Genomic DNA, 17,753 nt, shown 5'->3' on the forward strand with positions numbered 1-17,753 from the left:
ATGTACAATTAAAAGATTGAAAATACGTTTTAAAATGTTTAGGTGTATTTTTTTTCTTCAATCTGAAACCTGATCAGGGGTCAAAGATCACAACACCACCCAGCAAACTTTCAAAAAGTGCACTAAAGATATCAAGTTTGGTGTTTTTTTTAAATGTATTTATTTTTCTTTAATGAAATGACAAATGACGCCAAAAAGGAAGGCCGGCGCCTGATAACTTAGCAATACTGTTTTATTACACACGTGTGCTTACATGGTCGATACGTGGATGGATGGAGGTCAAAGGTCATAGTGTTCTCATTTGGATTACACACACAAAGTTCATATATTAAGGCACAAAGTCGTTACAGATCAAAAGGTTAACTACGTCGTGACTTGAGTCGCGTGACGTGAAAGAAGAAGGAGAAAGGCCGGCATTTCGACACAAAAAAAGCCCGTTGAAAACAAACACTCATACACACGGACACACATTTCTTATTGTCTTAGCACCAGTGTATCAGAGCAAATGTACAAAAGTTGCATAGAGTCCGGCTGAGGAGGGAAGTCGACCACTGTCTACGACGTCCAATCCATTTACACTGGGATGGCTGGCATTGACCTTTCAGTGTGGTTGACGGTGGAAAAAACGGAATTCAAACTCTTTCAATTGGATTATTGATTGTAGACGTCCAATCCACTGGAAGTGAGGCTAAACCATTTTTGTAGTTAATTCATTGCCCGCCATTGACAAAAAAATAGCCGTCCAATTCATTTAGAGACCCTTTGAAGCCTGAATTGATACTTTTAAAGATACACATCAAGTCATGGGGAATACAGAAGTATATTAAAATAGTGCTAATATAAAAATACTAAATATAGATCAATAAATTGAGAAATATATAAAAATGATAAAAACCCTCAAATTAAAAATGATAAATAAAAGAATGATTTGTATTAAATTTGATTTCCGTGTGTATAAATATAGATTTCTAAAATAAAATATCTTTTTTTAATCTTACAATTTTAGTTGTATTTGTTACTCTAATTGTAAAAAATATGTTTTCTGTACCAATCCATTCCCCACATTTTTGTTGTTGTATATTTATGCAAATCAGGCATCAATGGGTTAAACTTGGAAAACTGACTGTGAATTCCCAATACGTTTGTACGTTCAGTTTTAGCTCCTCCCAGTTCAAATGAATTGGACGTGTACAGCCATCAATGGCAGCCAAAGACTTAAACATGAAAATGATGAATCCAACCAGGGATATTAAGCATCCCTGTTGAATGTTGTACAACGTGTTAAGGGGAAGAAATTCACAAAAGATTTTTTTAAAATTGTGACAAGCAACCCCGTTTCACGAGTGACCACAGACAAAGACTTCTATTAACTGGAGCTGAAGCGAAATCAATGCAGCCATCCATAAATAAAGCAATCAGAGCATCGCTTCCATCGCTTCGCCGCACGCAACTTTCCCTTCCTGAAGCGGACGCCGGAGCCGTTTGAGCATTTACCGGACGGGGCGCGAGGACGCACTGCTACGTAGCGCGGCTAATTTGGCGCTCTCGCGCGACAAAAGCTCAAACGGCTTGCGGAGACCACCGCTTGCGCGTTGCCCCCCATGTGGTCACCCGCGAAGAACGCGCCAAAACCAGGGAGGGGGGTGGACGGCGGGAAGGGAGGGACTTCCCGCCTGCAGTCTCGCGGGGTTCGTGCTGGTCTCTGGTGCTTTGCGCTGACGCGCCCATAAAAAAAAGTCAAACAAACAGATAAAAAGGGTCAAGGAGGAGAGTTTTGGTAAAAGTTCCGGCGGCGGCGAGATGGCGGCTTAAGCCTTCTCCAGGGACGGCGTGTTGAAGCAGCCGTCGGGCAGCGTGTTTTTGATGTCGTTGAGGTTGGCGATGTCGGCGCGGATCTCGCGGATCTGCCGGTCGTAGTCGCCGATCATGGCCTCCTGCGTTTGGGCCACCTCGTTGAGTTCCTTCAACTTGCGATCCAGCTCGCTGTCGGCCATCTTTTCCTTGGCGCTCCGCAACGACTCGTCGATTTGCGTCAGCTTGCTCACGTCCACTTTGTCGATGTTGCCTGCCAAGGGAAACACATTAACCACTATCCAAGAAATTTCCAGAATAAATAAAGTAATGTAATCTAATCTAATCTTCCCAATGTCATGATAAATGACCTCAAGCCTTGCCAATACTTGAGGATCTGTGAACGTTTTCCGCACTTACCGAGTTGCTCCAGCAGGGCGGCGATGGTGTTGAGGACCGTCTTGACGGCACCTTTGGCCTTGCGGGCGTTGTCCTCCGCTTCCTTGGCATTGGCGGAAGCCTGATCATTTTTTCGGGAAGAACCAAAAGGCTGCATTAACCCCATTGGGTAAAATGATGTGACGTGTTGCGACATGGGAAGGCCTTACCATGGTGGCCATCATCATATCTTGGTCTGCCTCGGCCTTCTTCTTAGTCATCTCCTCTTCGGCGGCGCTCAGCCGGTCCATCATGTCGTCCACCTCGTCGTCCAGCTTGTTGGCGTCCTGAAGGGCTTTCTCTGCGTCCTCTCTGGTCTTGGCTGAGCCCTGCAAGCCATTAAAATGTCGACTTTTATAGGCCTTGTGAAATACTGCAGCACAGCACTTTGAAATGATAGCAGACCATATTATGGACACAAATCCATTGCGACACACAGTGACAGAAAAGGCTTAGAAAGGAAATTGGAGCCAAATGACTTCTTTTCTCAGCTGTTTTGGTCCGGCCTACTAAAAAAAAAAAACTCCAAACAGCTGATGTTGTACCCAGAATAAGTAGCAGACTTCTGCTAGCATGCTATCTATAGGCACTCTATATATAGCTTTGTGTCAACATGTGCTAGCTGGGTAGTAAGCTAGCTATTGTAGGACTAGAAAGCTAGACATGATGATTATTCTGGTGGTGATGTCACAATCCTCATTAAAAAGGACAAATCCAAATGGGTAGCAACGCACCTTTTGCACATTGGAGGCAATGCGTTCGGCCTCCTCGGCTTTGACCTTGGCTTGTCTGGCGTCGGCGTCGGCCGTCCCCAGCGCCGCCTCGGCCTGCTGCGTCTTGGCCACGGCGGCGGCGACCGTGGCCTGGATGGCCGGGATCCTCTTCAGGGCCTCCTCGGCTGCCGTCTTGTTGTCGTTGACCCGCCGGTCAAAGTCTGTCAAGGATGAGCAAACCACTCGGGGTCAGCGAACGGCTAACGGCTAACGGGGGGCACGGGGGCGGGCACCTCGCAAATCGTCCAGGATGCTCTCGGCTTCACGGAAGGTGGACTGAGCCCGCTTGGCCGCCTCCTCCGCCGTGGCTTTGGCGGCGTCGGCGCGGGCCAGGAGCTGGTCGGCCGTCTGCAGAAAAAAAATACATTTAGTTGTTGGTACTTTTTAAAAGGGTTCTGGTTGACTTAAAATGTATATACTACATAGTGGTCGGTACCTGTTGTTCGCTTCGTCCTTTCTCCAAAAGTTTGCGCACTTCGTCTTCTTTGGGTCTGAGGTCGTCCCTCAGCTCGTTGTACTCCTTCTCCGCTTTGTCAATCAGTTTGTCCAATTCCAACGCCTCCTTCTTGATCTTGGCGGCCTCCTCCTGCAAAATTCAGAGGTGATGGTAGTCACGGGTGTGGCTATCCACGCCGCAAAGCCCGGACTTTACCTCTAGGGCGTGCGTGTCGAAGGACGGGAGACCGGTGAGGTTAGCAAAGATCTTCAGGGCGTGGTTTCCCGCCTCCTCTGCCTCTGCTTGGACTTTGCCGGCTTGCTTTTCTAAATTCTTGGCCAGCTCCAGCGCCTCCTTGTACCTGAGAATTGGGAACAAGTCACAAAGTGTCACACAGCAGCTCCCAACAGTGATGGATGAAATCATTGCCCAAATCCAATATACAATCATTTGTTCACTTTTTGGGTGTGTATTTTTGGCACTCACTTTTTGTTGAGCTCCTCTATCTGGCGGGCAGTTTGGCTTTCTCCATCCAGCGTCTTGAGGAGCAGGTTGTACGCTTTGGTCGACGTGTCGTTGGCGTCCTTGGCGATTTTCTCAATCTGGTCGGCATCCGTCTTGTGCCTGCGCCCACAACGGCCGTCAACTCGGATTCGGGACCCCAAAATCCTAAGCCCGGCGGGACCTTACTTGTCGGCCAATTTGCGTGCTTCCTCGGCCAGCAGTGTCATGTTGTTGGGATCGCCGTCACCGCTCGGAGCTTTAATGTCCTGCGAGTAAACCGTGCACCGTCAGGGCTGCCGCCGCGCACGGAGGAGCGGCGTGGCGGCGCCACTTTTACCACTTGGGCCACGGCGTCCTTGGCCTTGTCTAATTCCAGTCGCGCTCGGTGGATCAGGTGTTCGGCCTGCCGGACTCGGTCTCGCGCCCGATCGGCCCGTGCCCCCGTGTCCTCCACCGTGCCCCGCACGTTCTGCAGGCGCTTCCACTGCGTGCTCAGCGAGCCGTTGATGACGTTGAGGCGCTCCACCAGGCCGTGATCCGCTTCTGAGCGGCAAAAACGTAAAGGCGGGCTTTGTTATGGTGAAAAACATTGACATTTTTCAAGCCGTTAAAAACGAGCGTACCCTTGCTGGTTCGCGCTTCGTCCAGGAGGTCCAGGACGGCGCGCTCGGCTTCCTTCAGGCGCTCTTCGAAGGCCAGGTCGCTGACCGTCTCCTGACCGGACGCCAGGTTGTCGATCAGCGTCTGTAGCTCGTGGATCTTCTGGCGTTGCTGATTGACCTGTGGCCAAGCCGCGTGTGAGCGGAAAGGCGGCGTGATAGGCGGCGTGCGCTCCCCACCTTGTCGCGGACCAGACTGTAGCAGGAAGGACACTGCTGGCAACCGGGCGCCGTGCGGTTGTAGAAGTAGTTCTCCTCGCACATGTCGCAACGGGCGCCCACGAAGCCGGGCCTGCACAGGCAGCGTCCGTCCTCCTGACATTGACCCGACCGGGCACCCTCGGGGTCGCAGTCACAGGCTGAGAAGGCAAGACGTCACGTGAGACGGTCGGCGAGGAAACATAGCGACTCAGTAATTCTTACGTTTGCATCCCGACGAGCTGAAGCCGAAGAAGTTGACTTCGCAGCGTTCGCATCTGGCGCCCGTTACGCCCGGCTGGCATTCGCACTGCCCGCTCACCACGTCGCACTGCCCGTTGGTAGAGCCGATGGCGTCGCAGTTGCACCTGTGGAGGCAACGCCCGAGTCTTTACCTCGCTTAGACTTGCATAAAAAATGTCATTCGAGCGTAATGCAAATTACTCCTACTTTGACCAAAAGACCGACCTTTGTGAGGATTTTTGAACACTTTTTGAGAAGATTCTATAATTTAACTTGAGTGTAAAAACTTATGTTAGTGAGACTTTAAGGATAAACTGATACTTACCGCTCGCAGCCGTTCCCACTGCGCAGGTTAAAGAATCCCAGCTGGCAGGCGCCGCAGTCGCGCCCAACGACATTGGGGAGACAAGGGCACTGCCCCGTCACCGCCGAGCAGCCGCTTTGACTGCCCAAAGTCCCGTGTTGAGAACACGCGCATGCTGCGGGTGGAAAAGAGGTAGCGCGTCAGATCCACCAGTGAGTGACAGCATGGCCCGCCGCGGCGTCCGCCAGCTCACCCTTGCACTTGTCGGCCGGTTCTGCGGCCAGCGGATTACCGAAGAAACCGTCCTTGCATCGGTCGCAGAAGAAGCCGTCCGTGTTGTAGATACACTTGAGGCACTGTCCCGTCTCGCGGTCGCAGTTGCCCACGGCGTTGGGGTCGGTGTTGTCGCTGCACTTGCAGGCGCGGCAGGCACGCACGGGACCGCTCTGACCCAAGGGGTCCCCGAAGTAGCCGTCATCGCAAAGCTCGCACCGCTTGCCTGAGGGAGGCAAACAAAAGATTGGCTTGTCGGGTTAATACTCCTTGAGCCATGGCATAAGCAAAGCATGTTATAGATGACACTTTAATGCTAAATTGTGCTCTTAGGCCGCCACTTTGACACCTGTGAATTAGAACAAGGCTACCGCTGGCCTCAAGTGGCTGGAAACAAAATAAACCAAAAGAAAGAAAGAAAACTAAGCTATGTGGTGGCGCCGGCTACCTGTGGTGCCGACGGGGCAGTTGGTGCACACCACCTGGCCGCTCTTGGGAATGACAGCGCAGGTGGCACCCGCAGGGCAAGGGCAGGGCTGGCAGTCCGAGGACGACCCCTTGGCGGCGTCGCCGTAGAAACCGTCCCGGCAGCGTTCGCAGCTCAAACCTCCCGTGTCGTGCAGACAGTCACATGCGCCTGTACAATGCAAAAAACTGTACGTGAGTCATATTATATTTTAACAAAAATATTTAGGACTTTTATATACATCTTTTTTTCATTATTATTCTTTTCATGCACTAAATCTAGGAGGCGTTATTATGTACCGGTGTCAGGGTCGCAACTGTCACTGTGACCGTTGCAGTGGCAGGCCTCGCAGTCGCTAAAGGCTCCTTGCGAAGGGTGAGCGCGCCGGTAGCCGGCCGCGCAGCGCTCGCAGCGCCGACCCTCGTAGCCCGGCGGACACGTGCAGCGCTCCACCCAGCGGGCCGGCTCCCCCGGGCCCTCCCGCGCCGTCACCAGGCTCACGTCGTCCAGGTGCCCGGCGCCTGCCAGAGGTTTAGTTAGCCGCGGAGTGAAGGAAAGGCCAAGCCAAGGACGAACGTACTCTTCTCGCTGTAAGTGCCGCGGATTTTGATGGCCGTCAGGTTGTGGAGAATTTTCTGGAAGTCCGAGTGACTGACGGCCGGCCTCCACGGGTAGTCGGCGCTGTTGTGGAGTCTGACGGACGACGGCGAGGTAAGCTAAGGGACGGGATGGGGGCGACGGGAAGGGTCACGTTACCTGAAGACGTAGTGGGTTTTGTGCTCGCTGGGGTAGGCATTGCCCTGGGCGATGAGAGGGACGGCTACCCGTGAGCCGGCCCCCTCTAGGACCAGGTCTTCGGCCGACAGCCGGGTGTCGCGGCGCTCCACGCGGAAACTCAGGCTCAAGTTCTGGCCAAAGCTAAGCAGCTGGTCGCCCAAAAACTTGTCTGTCCGGAAAACATCACATTAGGGGTGGGCGATACCATTATTTTGGGAATAATTTGGCCCTGAATGACCATTTTCTTCATATAAAACAAATTTGAAGTATAATTTAAAAGCAAAACAAGGGTTTGGACCCTCAATTGGCCATATGGAAGCCTACCTGGCGCCACAAAGTAAATGGGGAAATAGTCTTCGGACAGCAGTGAGATATCCTGACCGCTGGGTGACCAATTCACCGCCACGCTAGCGGAGTCCCGCTGCTCGCCAGTCCACTGCTCGTCATCTGCATGCAAACAATACATCATGAAATGATATTTGATTTAGCGAGCAAAGTGACTATGTATAGTAAATAAATTTTACTATTAATACGCCTGAGGGTCAGGCAAAGGAGGTTACCTCTCTCAAAAGTTGAGGAGATGGTTTGCACGCTGAAGCCGCTGGCGCTCTCGCAGACGGAAGAGTGAAGGAAGCAAAAACATGGCGAGCAGCCTTCGTCGCTGTTGGGGTCCATATTGAAGAATCCAGGCTTGCACCTGAAAGGGTCAAAGGTGGAGCTCACGCCAGGATGGAGGAGCCAGTGGGCGTGTGCGATTGGGTTACCTGTCACAGGTGAAGCCCTCCACATTTTCCTTGCAGCGACATTGTCCCGTGTTGACGTCGCATTCTTGGGTGCTTCCTGCTGGCGAGCACGAACACGGTCTACGCAAAACAAACACATTGCTCATATTAGCGCGCACACAGAAGCATTAAAGTAAATATTCTCTTATTTTGACATTATTTTAACTTATTGATTAAAATCAAATCAAAAAATCAATCTAATCATATTTTTATGTATGTTTTTTAAAAAGGGTTGCATGTGTGCACTGATGGATTTAGACAGCAGGGGGCGCTTAAATAAGACCGTTTTGGGGCTCTACTTGCTGTACCTGCATCCGGCCTCCGTCAAACTGTGAAATCCGGGCTGACAGCGATCACACTTTTCACCCGTCACACCCGGTTTGCACGCGCACACGCCTCGGTTGTCGCACTGCGGGGACTGGGAACCTGAACGCACCAATACATCCATCAATAACTTCAAGAGAACGATGAAAACGGGAAAGGACCAAGCGGGCTCTCACCGACAGAGTTGCAAGCGCAGGGCAGGCATCGGTCGTCGTCGCCGCCTCGCCTGTAGTGGCGATCCAGGCAGCGCTCGCACTTGGGTCCGTCCGTGTTGTCGGCGCAGTTCTTGCAACGGCCACCGCGCCCCGTGGCCCGGTACAGCTCGGCGTCAAAGTGGCATTCGGAACTTTTTCCGTTGCATTCGCACGCTGAGCGGCAGGAAAGTTCGCGTCAATGGTCGGAGACGACGGGGTGACGGACTGAGGCGGTGACTTACCCAGGCACTCGTTGGCGCTGTCGGCGGTGGCACGCCTCCACGGGCGGTCGTTGTAGAAGGCTTTGCACAGCTGGCAGTCGGCTCCCTCGGTGTTGTGCTTGCAGTTGCACACCAGATGGCCGTCGCCATTCTTCAAGCACTCGCTGGCGTGACCGTTGCATTTGCACCTGAGAGACGAGACCTTGGTTATTAACTCATTGGTTGTCACCAACCGGGTGGGGCTGCTCTAAAAAATTGAAACTTTGTACTACTTCAATGTCATAATACTATGCCAAAAGTAATGTGGCGTTGATAGGACATGGTGGCGGTGTATGAATATCATGATATAATATGTCAAGACTTTTTTCCATATTGCACCAGTTCCAAGGATGAGTGCGTGTACAAAGAGAAGATGCGAACAAATAAGACGAAACGGAAGACGACATGCCGAGACACGTCGGCAGGAAAGAGAGGGGGGATTTGATTGAAGTCTTTGTCGTTTTCGGGGCTTTGCTGGCAGACGCGCTGGAAAAAAACACGCCAAGGAAGGAAAAGTCTGCGGGAGGCTTTCACCACGTGCCACATCTTCCACTACATAAACCATGCGTGTTTGGACTTGCATTGCAACTACAGAAAGCTCCAATTTGGAGGATTCACTTCAGAGAAGAATCCCTTGGGTGGACAATTGGTCCCTTATCCAATTGACTGTGTTGTGAATTGTCAACAAAAGGTCTTCCCGGATTGATGTGCTTTCGTAAAGATCAATCTGGCATGCCATCTTAGACATTTTGAGCTGCATTCCCTTTCAAAATAAAATATTTCACCCAATGATATCATCTGCAGTCCTACAAACGCCACCAACATTGGCAGCCATGGACGCTGCCAGTCGTCCAATCCCTTTGGCTTGGGAGGAGCGATTAGACATTGGTTGTGCGAGCACGCGCCGCCGGTCGGCCTCCGTCCGTGGTGCCGCCGCCGCCGCCGGTTCCGCCCCGTTCCGGTTTCCCCCGTAATCCCGGGCGGCCGGGAATGCGCGGAATGCCACGGAGGGGAGATTACGGAAGACAACATTCCCAGAGAGCGCCGGCTTACCTTCCGCCCACGGCGAAGTCGGAGATGGCGTAGTAGTAGGACTTGAGCACTTTGGGGTCGTTGAACACTTCGTCCCCAAACGTGTTGAGACGGTTCAAGGTCACGCGGATATCCGTGGCCGTCACCCAGTCCTGCCAGACAACCGTTTACACACAGTCAAAACATCTTACATGTTTTTGCACCTTGAAGAACAAACAAGCTCTGCCGTTTACGTCTGCCGCCACTGTCAGTGGCGCCGAGATCAAGGAATACTGTAATTAAAACTTTCAACAAATATTGGTACTACCAAAAAAATACCATTTTGCAATTTCGCCAATTTAGAGAGAGAGATGGTTGATAAAACTTTAACAATAATTATCGTGAAATAATGTATATCAATGAGAATATAAAAAAAATGTGATCATTGTGAACTGTAATTACACAACCTGACCACCACAGAAAATGGGGGCGCTGTTGTGAGATGAGCGCTAGTTCCAGACCAACAACAGCCAACTTTTGGTTTAAAGGCAATTATTTTTCTATCTGTCACAGCTGTAGCTGCAGTAAAATTTTATAGCCACCTGTTCAGTTTCCTAAAATGAACACATCGTTAAGCCAACATGAATTCATTGCCAACCATTGCCTAGCATAGATGTCCAATACATTGAAATAGGGAGGACTGGCTACGAATACTCATTTTTCAACGCCGTCGAGATGACGGCAAGCAGACACAAAGTCTGCGAGAGGAAAGACATTTGTTTTCTCGGCGGGCCGATAGCAAGTGCAGGTGGCGAGCAGGGCCCGGCGAAAGCCCCGCTCGTCCTCGTCACGGATGATAAAAACGTTTCACAACAGGCCGCCAAGGCCGCTCGCCAAGCCCGGCGCGCTCACTGTCGGAAGGAAGCTTATCGGTTGCCCCCGCGGGAATTTTTCCTTTTTTTTTCTTTTTTTCCACGCCCGAGTGAGAGTTCACCGCAGCTGCGAGTGGATCAACAATCCGCGTCTGCGGGGAGAATCGGACGCCAACGCTAGCGAGACGGTGACAAACAAACGCCACTTGGCTTTTACTACGAGATGGCGAGCGCACGCTAATGCTAAAGTGGTTTTGGGGGAAAGTTGTTAAGCAGAAAAAACACTTGGCAATGATTTGGAACTCCAAAACAATACTTGCGTAAGACGAAAGGAACATTAAACTTATTTTTGTGAGAATGTGATGAATAAAATGGAGTTGTTTTCAAAATAGTGGTTTTTACATTGACCAAACACAGTCAGGACACTTTAAAAATACTTTTTAAATGGGTTACCAGTCATTAAGATGTAGGTGGATATTGTTAAAAGAATATATATCAAATAAATGTGGAGTGTGTGGTTAGGCTCAGGAGCAAAAAGTCAGAGGCCAATTTTAACGGTGACTCTTTGTTTGAGCAGGTGTTTGCACGCTTTTGTTCTTTTCCTTGGCTTCCTGCACGGAGCAAACATGCCGGACTTTGTTGACTGACTGTCACACCCGCGTGTCAATCATTAACTCCTTCTCTGCCAGCTTTAGACATCAAATGCTCATTTTTCAGAGAGTTAATTAGTCCTTAGTTTTGAGTGGTCATATGCGGTTAGATATGTGTGCTTACTGTAAAAACTGTACATCGTTAGAGTGACTGGTTCGTCAATGACCATCAATCGCAGCTGCCGTCATACTTTCTGGTTGGAAAAAAACCCCCCTCTAAAAATCCCCCAACCCAAGCCGCAGCTGCGCCATTGGCCGTCTATCAATCACGGTGTGCGTCTTCTGGAAGAGTCTGCCCAGTGGAGGCCGCGCCACATTTTTCAAGATCTCGAACTAACCATTTGCTAAAAAACAGCAATAACAATAACAACAACACTTTTGGTGAGAATTATTTAGTTTTTCAAAAGAAAATTTACATGAATACTTTGGGAAATCCAACCATTTCAAATTGGGAGCCTTGATGCGAGATCTTGATGTTTCATCACCCACTTTGTCTTATGGTGATATTTAACTTGCATCATGTTCTAACTTCAGCACTTCCTAATCGTTAGTGACTTCCCCCTCTGATCCACTTTCAATTTTCTATTCTGACTTGTCACTCGATAACGTCAACCATTCTCAACTATTGTTTTTGTCTGACTCATATAACCTCTGCCCCAGCCTTTGACTACATCCCGGTTTCAACAATGCAGAGGCAAACTGTTACTGTACATGTATAATGGGACTAGCTCATCTTTTTTATACATTCTGATGGCCAAGTGCCACTTTTAGACTTTGATTGACAGCTGGATATCAGCGGGAGGCGGCCAGCATTCTAAAACCGAGGCAGTGAAACCCGCCACCGCGCGGACGCCGCCATAGCCACCGCGGGTGTCGGGCCACGCCCCCGGTGGACTTGTTAGGCGCGGCCCAAAATAGGCGACCGGGCGTCCCAGCTCAAATAAGGAAGTGGCCACGCACCTGGAGGACGGGGCTGTTGTCAAAGTTGTAGGCGCTGGGGCGACCCTCCAGCGTGGAGAAGGCCACGTTGCCCCCCGTGAGCGGCGAGATGTCACTGAAGTCGTCGGTGCAGAGCGCTCGCCGCTCGTCCTCGCCGGTGCGGATGAAGCCGCGGTTGTTCTTGCCGTACGTCTTCTCGCAAGAGCCGCTGTAGTACGTGTACGGCGTCCAGGGGCCGTCCCGGCTGCCGCGCTTGTAGATGGCGAAGCTCTCGGGGCGACTGGTGTGGAACTTGAGGCGCACGTAGGTGATGTCGAAAGCCTTGCCTACAAGAGAAGGATAGCATATTTATGCTAACGTTAGGACATGTGAAGATAGCCATCGTCAATCAATTATTAGATGTTCAACCATTTCCAACCCTAATGCTAATGTGACATCACCAATTGTAAAAATAATGACATCATCCCATTCTACTTCAGGCCCCATGTGAACATCTGTTCCCCACCACCAGCGGCCATTTTGTGACATAGAGGACACGCATACCTGACGAGTGGGAGCAGGCCCAGTGTGTGCCAAGAATGTAAAGTGTAAACAGTGAGGGTCACCCAGGGGGGTCTCAAAATGAAACAGAAGGTGATTGGATACTTGGCTTTTATGACAGGAAGCTTGAATATGACATCATATTGTATGTGTGTGTGTGTGCTGCACATTTGCGAAGGAACAGTGTCGACTTGTTAAAAGAGTGTCAAAATGGCCCGGGGACCTTCTTCAACTATTGTGACGTGCGGACCCCCGACTGATCCCACTCCTCGTCCCTTAGGGGGGGGACAAGACAAGCCCTGACAAGAACTTTTTCTTCAAGAGACTAGCAGTCACATGGGGAGGGGGCGGGGCTTCGGAAAGACAGTGAGAGGCCCCGCGGGGGAGGGGAAAAGGACAACACTGGCCAATTATTCACCAAAGATTTCCGACGTCTTAGCTTAAGAGTTAAATTCTTGACATAGTCGTATGTCGAGACAATGGAGTTACTATGTGGTCAATGAAAAAGCAAATGTATTTTGTCCATTACCGTCAATGGCAGCTAATTAGTGTCAAGAGTCATTGCTCAATTGGTTAAGAGTCAGAAATGGAAATGTAGTCGAATGCTAAACACTGATCAAAATGAGAATCTTTTCAAAAATGTTTTTTTTCAGTAAAGTTTATAAAAATTAAATTAATCCTAAAAAAGTTGTCCAACTAATAATTGGTGAACAATGGGAAATTCTTCGGAAAGTTTATATTCTGGAATATCACACATGATTCATCAATAATCAAAATATTAAAATTGTGTTAAAAAATACTTTAAGCAGGATTTCACATTTTATTCCAGCCTGTTTCCAAACTTTGGAAAGAGGAGTTTCTGATAAGCATTCCTGGGAATGACTTCCAGGGAGGTATGGGATGAGTAGTGTGGGGGGAGGGGGGAGAGGTAGGTAGGTAGGGAGGGAAGGGGGAGAGGGTTGGAGGGGGGAGGGGGAGAAGGAAGGCTCAGCACGTGGGAGGGGCAGGGGGTGGGGGGCACCCAATGACCTCATCGCATTCCGAACAAATCAAAGAGCGCTTTGAGCGTCGGCGTGGGCGCCGGGCGGCGGACGCAGGTCAAAGGTCGGAGCGGCCGTCGGGTTAACAGTCGCCGATTGTTTGGGAGCCGTCGTGACACGGCGACAAGAGTTACGCACGGAAACTCTCGCCCTCCCTGCCTGTGACGCGCTTGGTAGCGGCCATCTTGGTTGGAAAGGCGTGGAGCCAAACGCAAGGCGCACTTTGATGTCCGTGTGTGAGAGACACGAGCGGCGAGCGTCGCCATTGGCCGACAGGAGATTAGCGAGTCATGTGACGGCCGCAGGTGCCGAGTTTGTGTGCTAATTCAAGAGACCACCAAGGAAGCGTTTCAGCCCCCGCGTGTCGGGAACAACCGTCAGTGACCTCGTTATCAATCCCGGCGGGACGGCGTCACCCCCCCACCGTTACACTCTTAACTCTTTCACTGCCATTGACAGTGATGGACGTCCAATTATGTGGCTGTACCTGATGTCAATTTAAATGATTAGATGATTAAAGATTGACATAACATTATAGTTTTCTTATGGAAAGATAATTGGACAGCTCTCATCATTTTGGTAAACTCACCAATTGTTCTGTGTGCATATGTGGAGGCCATCTTAGGTAGGGCGACCTTACCGATGACATCATAACATAATAACATGTTTATCTGAACGTCTCGCGATAGTAGTTGAAAGGTCAAGTCTGGGGGCAGTCGGGGGGCACGTGACGTTTCGTGCGTGAGATCTTTACTTCCTGCTTGTCTGTTGGCTGCCTTTGAAGTACTAATGCTATTGCATACTTCACCTCTAATTGTAACATGTGGTGGTCACAACTGGTCTAGACTGGTCCCAAACTAGTCTAGACGGGTCTTGACTAGTCTGGTCTAGTTTGGGAGAAGTGCAGATATGGTCAAACTTGAAATTTGTAACAGACGCAACAAACATTGGTCCCGAGGGGCCCCGGGAAGTTGTAAAAGTTTGCTCCTAGAAAACATCCCATAAGTGGCAAATGATGTGTTTGCCTGCGCACATCTGTAAAATGTGGAATGTGCATTAGGTTGTTATTAACTCAGTGGTAGCCATTGACAGCACTAAATGCCCAACATTCAAAATGAATTGGATGTCAATGGCATCTAAAAAGTTAACAGTAAGTAATAATTTTCTTATTTAATTAATGATTGTCTTATTCCTTTTTTAAATGTATTTTTCCCCAAAAATAACACAAAAGGTTGGGTTTTTTTAAACTATTTTTTAAGGACAGTTACTTTCTGGATAAAGTCGTTATCAATTGTTGTTAGGGGCAGTGAATGAGTTAATTTAAACACCTGGCGCAAGACATTCATGATGTCACAGGAAGTTGTCTGAGCAGCTTCCTGCGTTGACATCCAACACCTGCTCCCTACTCAGCTCTGATGTGTGTTTTGCTTTTTGAAGCTCATTTGCATATGTATAACCCGGCTGGAGCTAGTCATTTGTGGAATGTTGATCCTTCAAGTAACTTCCTGTCGTGTGGGAAGGAAAGTCAGTGTGGGAATTTTGGACAGAGGCAGCTGCTGCGCTTTTTGGCCGAGAGGGGAGATGTGAGAAGGACAAGCAGATGCATGCTGGGACATTTGATACCACACAGACAACAATGTGTGTTGTCATTGTGCTCATGGATATTATATACAGTCAGTCCCCCTCCTGTATGTTTTAACAATGTCAAGGTATTTGCTATTCACTCATCGGTGCTTCTGGCTTTTAGTATGATTACTAGGCCATAAAAAAAGCAGTCCAAAATTTTGACACACTACTTATCCTACTGTATGGTGAAGTATTCTGTTATCGCCATTGTAAAATGTACAGTAGTAATTGTCATACCCACATCTCTCCTGACTTCCTTCTTAGGTAAATGAAGTCATAATGCACTTGTTAAACTATTTATAGCTATTTGTAGCATACATTACGGCTAACTTTGGCACTCTCTCCATGGATTATGTGTTTATGTCCATATTCTGTCATTTCTTGTCATTTTTCCCAATGGGAAAACACTGTTTAGGACGACATATCTCACAATTCCTTTCAGAAAAACAGACGGGTGGACACGTGAATACGGCAAAATAGAAGATGCGGCGAGCATCACTTGTGTATTTAAAGCGTGACGTTCCAAATCCGAGAAGGAGGCGCGCCTCTTCCGTGAATGAGAGGTGGTCAGCTGAGCTTCCAGATGTTCATCATCACAATCCCACGCCCCCCCACCCACCAACCTCAACTCAGCCCCCCGAGGATTCAAGTTTACAGCAGCTGGCTGCTGGCTGACTTTTTCCCACACTGAAAAAGTAGTTAGCATCCACTGAGAAATTCCCCCGCGCCGCCGAAGCGCTTCCGCCTCGGGCGTCACGTGACCGTGACGGTCGCCACGGCGACGCCGGGACGAGCGAGCCGCATGAGCGCAGGCCCCGGGAATGCCGAGCTGAAATAGACAGACTTTTTTTAAACACCCCGAAAGACGAGAGCGCCCGAAAGACGGACGGTGGGATGGCCGCCGCCGCGCTGGTTCGGGGTCAAAGTTCTGCTGGCGCGAGAGCGCAGAGTACTCTTTACTGCGTTACTATGGAGACGTTGGCGGGAATGTTCAGACGGGCTACAAGAGGAACAGCACACGCACTTTTTGATCCTTTTAGCGGACATTTTATAATTAAACTTAACTCGCTGTCGGCCCTCAAAATGGATTTGACGTCAATCACTATCAATGGCAGCAAATGAGTTAACATGTAAATTGCCCATGAATTTAGATATACATACACACACATATATAAACATGATAAAATAACTGCATTCCTCACATTTAGGGATTCGATATGGTGAAGCAATATGATAGCTAGCGCTACACACCATAGCTTCTTGAAGAAGAATGCTAGCATGTTATTGGATGAAAGCAAGTTTATTCAAAAGTCAAATAGAAATTGATGATAGCAGGTGCTATTTTAAACTTAACAGCACATAAAATCAGATTTATTCATTTTATGGCCAGGAGTGGTTACTGGCTGCTCAAACTTTTAGTTTTGGTGTTTGCCAGACCCACTGCGTATGTGTAATAATTAAAACTGCTTAACTTAACAAGTTAACATTTTAACTCACAAGTAATTTAACACAATCAGTATTTTTTGTTATATATCAACATCCGAGAACCCAAAGCCCTATTTGAGGCTTACACAACATAAAACACTTCTATGAACTATCAGTGCATATACATATTACTATATACCATATGCTACCCTGCTATAAATAGCGTTACAAGTGCATTATGACTTTGTTTACCAGGGGGATAAACCTAAAAAGTGACTGGACAGGAAGATAAAAACTTAAGCCAGATTTAGGTATGACTTTTTTTTTACTGTGTATTCTACACCTGCAGTCAAAAGTTTTGAGACACTTCAGAATACAGTAGAAAGTGGGTCTCAAAACTGAATAGCCTGTATGATAATAATAAATAATATGAAGGGATTTATAAATTTATATTAAGTGATAATGTGTTTAAAAATGAGTTTACTGTCCTGTGGTGATGTACTCTGATTGAGTTAGACATATGGCGGCTATCACAATCATATGATTGATATCATAGCTTACCCAGGTGCAGGGTGAGGTTGATGGAGTTGGGGTACTGGACCCCGGCCAGCATGGTCTGGCTCTGCCACCAGGTGGTGTCAAGCTGGTTGTTGTAGTCGGTCAGGAAGGCGGCGCCGTGCTGGTTGCGGGGGTCGTGAGCGTCGCAGATGTGGCACGACTTGGTGACCCCGGTGGCCCCCGTCTGGACGCAGTACTCCTCGGGGGGGCTGCCACACGTGTCGGTGGCCACCACCGTCACGTTGAAAGCGGCGTTGACGAACTCCGGCATGCAGCGTTGAGCGCGACCCTGCTCGTCCGTACACTCGTCCATAGCCGCGCCGACGACAACCAGCAGCGCGGCCGCCAGGGCGACCACCAGGGGGGACCACCGCTGGGGAGTCGCCGCCGCCATGTCCGCAACGCTGGTGGGGAGGGGGGAATACGAACTCCGATGACTCGCTCCGAGCGGGCGAGAAAAAGTTCCGGGCGAGTCGCGAGCGAGTTGGGAGCAAAGTTAAAAGTTGTTGTGGCGAGTGGCGAACTTCGGGGTGGCTTCAGCGCTTTGTGTCCACCGCCATCGACTGACTGCGAACATTGCAGACTACACCCAGGCGGACCAGCGAGCTAGGAGGCGGGCGGGGCGCATGCGCATTACGCAGTCGACCACCGGGTAGGAGGGGGGCACTAA

General features: G+C 49.4%; 1 protein-coding gene across 1 annotated transcript; it reads right to left on the reverse strand.

Moving 5' to 3' along the window:
• Positions 1-136: 136 nt before the first annotated feature.
• lamc1 (laminin, gamma 1) lies at positions 137-17,687 on the reverse strand. The gene is made up of 28 exons (XM_077724236.1): positions 17,087-17,687; positions 11,916-12,220; positions 9,476-9,606; positions 8,405-8,571; positions 8,145-8,336; positions 7,953-8,070; positions 7,627-7,725; positions 7,423-7,559; positions 7,187-7,309; positions 6,842-7,031; positions 6,666-6,778; positions 6,385-6,606; positions 6,068-6,256; positions 5,600-5,845; positions 5,368-5,521; positions 5,025-5,167; positions 4,782-4,960; positions 4,566-4,722; positions 4,280-4,485; positions 4,129-4,208; positions 3,925-4,062; positions 3,655-3,799; positions 3,439-3,588; positions 3,236-3,350; positions 2,964-3,163; positions 2,400-2,558; positions 2,212-2,311; positions 137-2,065 (listed from the first exon to the last, which is right to left on the reverse strand). The coding sequence occupies exons 1-28, from the start codon at positions 17,475-17,477 to the stop codon at positions 1,809-1,811; spliced, it is 4,806 nt and encodes a 1,601-aa protein (XP_077580362.1). The 5' UTR covers positions 17,478-17,687; the 3' UTR covers positions 137-1,808.
• Between the last annotated feature and the right edge of the window lie 66 nt (positions 17,688-17,753).

The sequence above is a fragment of the Stigmatopora nigra genome, chromosome 9 (genome assembly GCF_051989575.1).
Source record: "Stigmatopora nigra isolate UIUO_SnigA chromosome 9, RoL_Snig_1.1, whole genome shotgun sequence".
NCBI lineage: Eukaryota > Metazoa > Chordata > Actinopteri > Syngnathiformes > Syngnathidae > Stigmatopora > Stigmatopora nigra.